At 37.1% G+C, this 8023-nt stretch overlaps 1 protein-coding gene across 2 annotated transcripts in view; it reads right to left on the bottom strand.

Annotated features, from left to right (window-relative positions):
* Positions 1-294: 294 nt before the first annotated feature.
* PALS2 (protein associated with LIN7 2, MAGUK p55 family member) overlaps positions 295-8023 on the bottom strand; it is a 104107-nt gene continuing 96378 nt past the window's right edge. For both annotated transcript variants that reach the window (XM_007466062.1, XM_007466063.1), the window contains exons 11-12: positions 7021-7149; positions 295-729 (exon numbers count right to left, since the gene is read on the bottom strand). In XM_007466062.1, the coding sequence (XP_007466124.1) occupies positions 553-729; positions 7021-7149 (306 nt within the window). In that variant the 3' untranslated portion in view covers positions 295-552. The remainder of the gene's footprint in view (positions 730-7020; positions 7150-8023) is intronic.

Genomic DNA, 8023 nt, shown 5'->3' with positions numbered 1-8023 from the left:
TTGAGCAGACTTCTGATGTCAGTATTGGATGGTAGTAGACTAGCTGTAGCACTGACATTAAAATTCTGCTTCTGTAAGAAATTATACATATTAGGAAAGAAGGCCAATAAACCATTATTTTCTCCTAATAAGAGTAGCTGACCCTTCACTAAATACTGAACTAAATGACAGCTTTACAAAACTATTTCAAGTATTCATTATCACAGTGAAAATATGAGACCAATGTTAGAGTGAATGATTTGAAAATTCCTTTGATGAAAAAGGCAAGGGTACTAAATCAAAACATATACAAAATGCTTCAACGCATTTATGTGATATGAATAGAAAGATTATTCATAAAAAGTTAGAAAAATTAAGGTAAATTATATATTAGTACACCTTCCCAACCACATTTTCTATAAAAATCCAGAATAGTGCACTGGTACTTCAGTCTACACAATAAAAATGCCTGGACTTGGCAGATATCTTCTATCTGTGCATGTATTTTCTCAGGTTTATTTGTTGCAGTCACTTTTTGAAAGTTTTATTTTAATTGTGAACCTTATTGAATCATCAGTAAACCCAGCTGATTGGGACCCACTGTGGCTCCATTCTCAGTTTCTCTATGGCAGTTTGTAGTTTCTCAAAGGCTTTGTCTAGATTGTCATTTACAATGATCAGATCAAAATAGTGGTTGTATGCTCTTTGAATCCGTGCACTTTCATCCACTGTTTTCTTCAAGTCAGAGTCCTGTCAAAGAGTTTTAAAAGGAAAAGTTTACATAATGTATATTTAATTGCTCAAAACCAACTCAAAGTGAAATAAGTAGGTTGGATATTTGTTTGTTGTGATTCTGATACTAATCCTCAAAATCTATATAGATTGTTAAAAAAGACATTACCATCTGTTCATATCCTAGTCTTTCCAGCCGGCACTCATGTTTGAATTTATGAGTATTCTGTGTCTTCTGTTTCACTGATTCCTGATTAAAAGACTGCTGACAATATCTTGGGGTGAAACCCAAAGTAATAAAAGAATTCTTGTAGGTGACTGGTCTCTAGCCCAACTGCATCACCCTTTTCAAAACATTTTTATTGAATGGATTCTGTAACTCATGGAACCCAATTTGCAGCGGCTGTTAAGCTCAAAGCCAAATTTGCTGCCTTTCTCTAAGAAAAAGAATCTCAGAAATGTATTTTGAAGGCTGCCTGTCCATGCTCCCCACCCCCAACAACACACACACACTTTTATCTATTTTTTTAGCTAGTACTGTTTATATTTCGTAAAATATTTCTAGTCATTTTGGAACAATGTGCGGGAATAAATAAGTAATGGGTTTTGCATGAGCAAGTAAAGCTTTTCATTAAATTGCAAGTGTTATGAAAGTTCATAATGCTTCTACATGTTCAAATACTGAGTTCCTATTAAAGCGTCTACTATATTTCATAATTTGTGGATATAAAAATGAGTAAGAGAGAATGGGCTCCTACCCTCCAGTGGAGGAGACAAATAAAGGGCAAATAAACAAAAACCTGCAAGTTGTAATAAGTACTATGAAAGAAACCAACAGGAACAAAGAATTTTAAGAGATCTACTTTAGAGTGCTTACAAAGACTCTACAAATGAATAAATGATATTTAAACTGAGTAAATGACATTTAAACTGAGAACTATAGTGGGAGAAAGACCATTCCAGGCAGAGGAAATAGGGATGTAAAGTTCAGGAGGAAAATGACCCTGATGTGTTTAAGATACTGAAAGACCAAGATGGATGGAGGCTTAGGGAGGGTGGGTAATAAGTTGAGATAGCCCAGGCTAGGTCATGGAGGACCTAGATGCAATGGAAAGACATCTCTGGATTATGATGGTGGCAGAGGAGATGGAAATGACACCAGACTAGAAATATATTTTGGCGATAAAATCATCAGGATTAACTGATGGGCTGGATATGAAAAGTGAGGAATATGAATGAATCAAAAATAGCTCGAGGGGAAGTGAGGAATATGAATGAATCAAAAATAGCTCGAGGGGCTTCCCTGGTGGCGCAGTGGTTGAGAGTCCGCCTGCCGATGCAGGGGACACGGATTTGTGCCCCGGTCCGGGAATATCCCACATGCTGTGGAGCGGCTAGGCCCGTGAGCCATGGCTGCTGGGCCTGCGTGTCCGGAGCCTGTGCTCTGCAACGGGAGAGGCCACAACAGTGACAGGCCCGCATACAGCAAAAAAAAAAAAAAAAAAAAAAAAAATAGCTCGAGTTTCTAGCTTGAATAAATGGGTGGTTGCAGAAGATGCAGAGTTGAGGGGGTGGGAGTGTGAAAAACACGATATTGGTGAGAGGAAACAAAACATTCTACTTTGTTTGTACATGTTAAGTTTAACATGTCTGTGAGACATCCAAGTGCAGATGTAATGTTAAGTAGGTAATGGTTATATAAGCTGGAGCTCTGAGGTCTGGGTTATCTACATATAAATTAGGAATCATCAACATAACAAAAGGGATTTGGTGAAAACACCTAAAGGAAAGTATATAGAGAGAAATGGGTTCCCAACTAAGCCTGAGGGATACTAGTACTACAGTTAATATTTTCGCTAAGATTTCAAAATCAATTTGAAACAACTAAAATATCTTTTATTATAGATGTATAAACAGGCCACAATTCAACTTGTAAACAAATCTTACCTAATACAGTCATTAGCAATTTGTCTTGTTAAAAAAAAAAGTTCTTTTTTGACAATAACAATCCTGTAACAATAATGGAGTATACCATATAGATGGAAAAATGAATTAAAAAATCTCTATGTATGGCTCTAGAATGATCTCCAGATTATATTAGTAAGTGAAAAACGCAGGCAGACTACTGTATGTACTAAGTTACCTTTTATGTAAGAAATGAGGGAGGGAGGATACACATACATACTTGCTTATATTTAAAAAAAAATTGTAAAAATGACTACCTATGTGGGTAGGAGGTGAGTAGAGAGGATAGGGAAAGGCTAGATTTTTGTTTGTTTGTTTTTTGCAGTACGAGGGCCTCCCACTGCTGTGGCCTCTCCCGTTGCGGAGCACAGGCTCTGGATGCGCGGGCTCAGCGGCCATGGCTCACGGGCCCAGCCGCTCCGTGGCATGTGGGATCTTCCCGGACCGGGGCACGAACCCACGTCCCCTGCATCGGCAGGCGGACTTTCAACCACTGCGCCACCAGGGAAGCCCCTGTTTGTTTGTTTTTAAGATTTACTTTGAAACTATGAAAATGTATAGAGTTATATTACAACAAAATCAAATTCAAATTAAAAAAAAAGAGCAATACCTAAAAAGCAAAAGCAAAATGAAACAAATCTGTGTTTCAAGTTGATGCCTTAACCACAGAAAAGAATTATTTTAGCGACTTTAAAAAAATACTCAAGGGATATATCATAAGAACAATTTTTTAAAAAAAATTTAAGTCTGAAACTTAAAACTTTTCAATAATCATACTGTTAATGTTAATATTGTTACTCAGAAATTATATATATAGTATGTGCTTAGTTTATACATGTAAAGTCAGAAATTATGTTAATGTCATCAGGAACCAAGACTTTCAGCATAGGAGGAAAAAAAGATAAACACAGTCCAGGAAGTAAAAATGTAAAATGTGAGTTGGAACTATCAAACTGAATTAATGATGTATATTTTCCAAAAGGGGAAAATATATTTCCTTCATCTGGCCACTGAGAAGACCTAGAAACAATGACAAACTAAGTTGAATGCACACCTTTAGCATCTATATTATCTCTAAATACCATTTCCCACTAAAAGGAACCAGGGCTTTTGGAAGGCTGGTTCCAGATCTGGGCCAAGAAATGTGTAAGGATAACCTGGAGCAGCTCGTCATACCAGGAAGCACATCAAAGTTTATGGGGTTGTGTTAAAAAGACTCAAAAAACAAGATGAATAGCCTCCTCTTAGCTGAAGACAGGACAATTTAAACATCAGAGAGTAATAGCTGACCTAAGTACACAGAGAGTATTCCAAGTGACTTTAAAACACAGCGATTTGATTTGACTGTATATACTTAGTGGGATAAACCCTAAGGATAAAGGAGAAAGAGACAGTTCACAGTAATCATACCTGGTAGTATTTGTACACTTATTTTCAGACTGTTGTATGTGTACTGTGAGATCAACCGAATGAGCAATTATGTGCTATATTCTAACACTCCCGGTGTTTTTGAGAACTGGGATACTCAGCCTAGGAGAATGGAGTTATATATGTGAAAGAGGTTAAATAAAACCCATCCTGCATTTGACTGGGAAGTATCAATATATATTCATGATATAGTTTCCTTCAACATACAAACAGAAAAGCACATAACCAAACTAGTTCTGTCTACCTAAAAGGTGCATTTAGCTAGAAACAATGATCCATCTTGGGACAATGTGCACCCCTAGTATTATGGTCCTAAAATACCATTTACTCTAAAAGGAACCAGAGCTTCTTGGAGAAGTAGCTGATTCCTGGCCTGGAATAGAAAATGTACAAGATGAGCCTGGAGCATTTGTCATATAGCAAGGAAGCTATCTCAGACGATTAGGCTCATGAAATAGGTCTCAGGGGCCAACTTAAATAAGCCCCTGTTGGTCAAAGATGGGGCGATTTGAACATCAATAAGAATAATTGCAAAAGAGTAAAACACATCAAGTAAGTTTAAATCCATGTGCTCATGATGAAACTAAAAAAACCCACAAACCTTCTTTGGTCACCTGTCGCCTCTGGGGACTGTTACTGAACAAACCCATTATTCTGAAAACTGACCCTTAAAGGGGAAGTATCAAGCATTATGTTCTGACTTTCCTATATATACTCTACTTCAGAGTCATCAACTAGTTGATAAGGAAAAGTTATTATTTAGAAGAATTCTAGTTTATAAAAGCAGAACAAATGACAAACTTGGAATACCACCACTTCGCAATTCCTAAAAAATTAACTGAGCCAGGCAAAGATCGATAAAAATTGCTAAAATCATTAGGTGAAGAGCTACTGAGGAACTTTACAGATCAGGCCCCATTTTTTCTATGACCCAGTGTTTTTAAACAACTAAGTTAGAAGGTTAAAAGGGGAGGGAGGCAGTGAAGACTTACAGATTAAAACAGTCTAAAGGGAAAGGTCTGCTTCCAGCTAATATGCCATCACAGATATCAGACTAACCTTCCTGCCTGACAACTAAGACCAAATGTATGGAACAACACTTTTTAAGACACTGTACATCAGGTAATGGAAGACAGGGATTCCAGAGAGACAGGAAGCAAATGAGGTGAGCCCTACGATTACCCCAGGTTACCGGCTTGAAAGAGTTTCCAAGCTGCAACACAGTGAGGTGGAGCCCAGGAGGACACTACTGGACTCTAAGTTGGGACAGAGCTGAGAGCCCAGGGAGAACAAAGTAGCAGGAGTTTGCAGGACAGAATACTGGATAGAATAGCAGTATGGAGAGAGAACTCTGGAGATTTTAAAGGTCCCCCTCCAGCATTCAGCTGAATACCAATCTGTACACGTTACCACTACCCAGGGTCGCCAAAGAACCACCAGAAAGGATGAGAGGTATTCTTTCTGAGCCAGAAATAGTACCCATGCCCACCAGGCAGAACAGAAAACCTCATGTCGCATGGGCCACCTGGGAGAGTGCTCAAATGGGTCTTGCCTCAGCAGTGAAGAATACTTGCCCCTAGAATGAGAACTGCTCTGGTTCTACCTAACAAATTTTTAAAGCAAGATCTGAAAGGAACAAACTGTTTCCACATTACTGCATCCCAGGACAAAGCTCACAATGTCTGATATCCAATAAAAAATTACCAGGATTGCAAAGAAGAAAATAAGACCCATAATGAGGATCAAAGTCATTCAGTCAAAACCAATCCAGAAGTGATGCAAACGTTAGAATTCGTAGACAGTGATATAAAAACATTGATAACTATATTTCAGATATTCATAAAGTTCAGTAGACACATGGAGCAACCTGAAAAAGAACAAAGAGGATTAAAACTACCTGATCTCAAGGCTTATCACCTATAGTGTGGAAGAGGTAGAAGAAGGAGGGAGGGACTCTGAAGGGGCACAAGGAAACTTATGAAGACGAGGGACATGCCTGTTATCTTGACTGCAGTAGCTTCATGGATGTATACATATGCCCAAGTTTATCAAGTTGTATACTTTCAACGTGTACAGCTTATTGTATATCAATTACACCTCAAGCTGGGGGGAAAAAAGATTTAGAAGACATCAGGTAAATGCAACATGTTAATCTTGCTTGGATCCTGATTTGAACAAACTGACTGTCAAAAAAAAAAAGATAAATACTGAGGAAATTCAAATACAGACTGTATATTGATGATATTGAGAAAAAGTTGCTCTTCCTAATGTTTGATACGCTAATGGTGTTATGGTTATGTCCAAAAAGTCTGTCTATTAGAGATAAATACTAAAGTACTTATGGTTGATATGATATCAAAGATTTGCTTCAAAATAATTCATGGTAAGGGAGGAAGTGAAGAGAGGTCTAAGTGAAACAAAAATGGCCACGTGTTATTGAAGCTAAGTGATGGGTACTTGGGAGTTCATTTCTTCCCTCTTTTGTACATATTTAAAATTTTCCGTAACATGAGAAAAGAAAGGAAGAACAAGAGAAAAAGACATGTAACAACTAAAAGTCAGAACACCTAACTCTACCAATAGTAAACCTTATGATGAACATACTTGTTATTGGTCTTTGGGACCAGTTTCCACATTAGTAAAATGAGGGAGTTAGATTAATATGCACTTTTTAACATTGGTCCATTTCATTTACATAGGGGGAGTAAACTTGTTTTAAAATAGAGTGAACAATGGTTTCTAAGTAAAAGCAATACTGTTCCAAATCCTAACTACGTCTAGGGAACAAATTTTTATTCTCCAATACTTATACAGTGTGTTTATTTCATAAATATGGATAGAATTAAACGTGCCCAAAAGAAAAAGGAAAAATTTTAGGAGGAAAATAGTATTGTTAGCCTGAAAAGAACTGCTTACCGTCAAAAGCTTGGTAGTGATACCAGCATCTACTACAGCCTTGTGCATGGCACGTAACGTCTCTAGTTCGGGAGCAGCAATAAACACGACATAGGGCATGAACTCGGATGTCCTCAGCACTTTCAGGGCCTGTGTAGAAGAACAATTACAAAGCAATTTATACAGCATTAGAATTTGAATTATGTTACCCTTTAGTTTATACTAAATAATCAAAGTCCATCTGCCCTCTTCCTCAAGAAAAGGACATAATTTAATACTTGCTAACCGCCCCCCCTCCCTTCTATCCTTTTGATTCCATACAGTACTTTCCTAAAATGGTGATCCATTAAATTTTGTTCTGACCTCAATCTCACTACCTTCTGGTACCCTTGAACCAAGGAAAGTATTAAACTTAATGATCCCCAAATCATCAAGAATGATGTAAATGCTTTCCATGTTAACTGTAGAATTCTGTTAATATTGAAAAAGCAGAAATAATTTCAGTGTCCATTAATTGGAGTGGTTATGTAAATAAATATATATCTGCACTGTGAAATACCATGCAGCAATTACAAAGAACAAAAAAATCTCTACAGTACCTAACATGAAAAGATCTTCAAGAAATACTGTTTAATGAAAAAAGGTTAAAGAATCTGTATAAAATTTTTCCATTTATGTATAAGAGAAACAACAATAACAAAAAACCCATTGGGTTGAGTGTAGAATGGTGAGAAGGGGTCAATAAGGGAGACATGGAATGAGAATGAAATGAATGGTGAGTGGGTGGGTGTGTCCTGAGTGGAAGGGGTGTGACTTTAATTTTTATTCCTTATGTTTCAGCCTTGTTCAAATTTTAAATTTAACATTTCCTAACACATGCATTTATATATTACTTAAGCATGTAAATAAATACTAAACTTCTATCAAGCTTCTATAGCTATCCATGCCTCTGTTGGCTAATAGATCAGAGATTTATTTAACTAGTTGTTGATGCATAATAAGGTTCTCTATCGTCACAAGTAAT

Source organism: Lipotes vexillifer, unplaced genomic scaffold (genome assembly GCF_000442215.2).
Source record: "Lipotes vexillifer unplaced genomic scaffold, Lipotes_vexillifer_v1.1 scaffold150, whole genome shotgun sequence".
Classification (NCBI taxonomy): domain Eukaryota; kingdom Metazoa; phylum Chordata; class Mammalia; order Artiodactyla; family Lipotidae; genus Lipotes; species Lipotes vexillifer.
The sequence above is the reverse complement of the archived record's forward strand: the minus strand, read 5'-3'. Positions and strand labels throughout refer to the sequence as shown.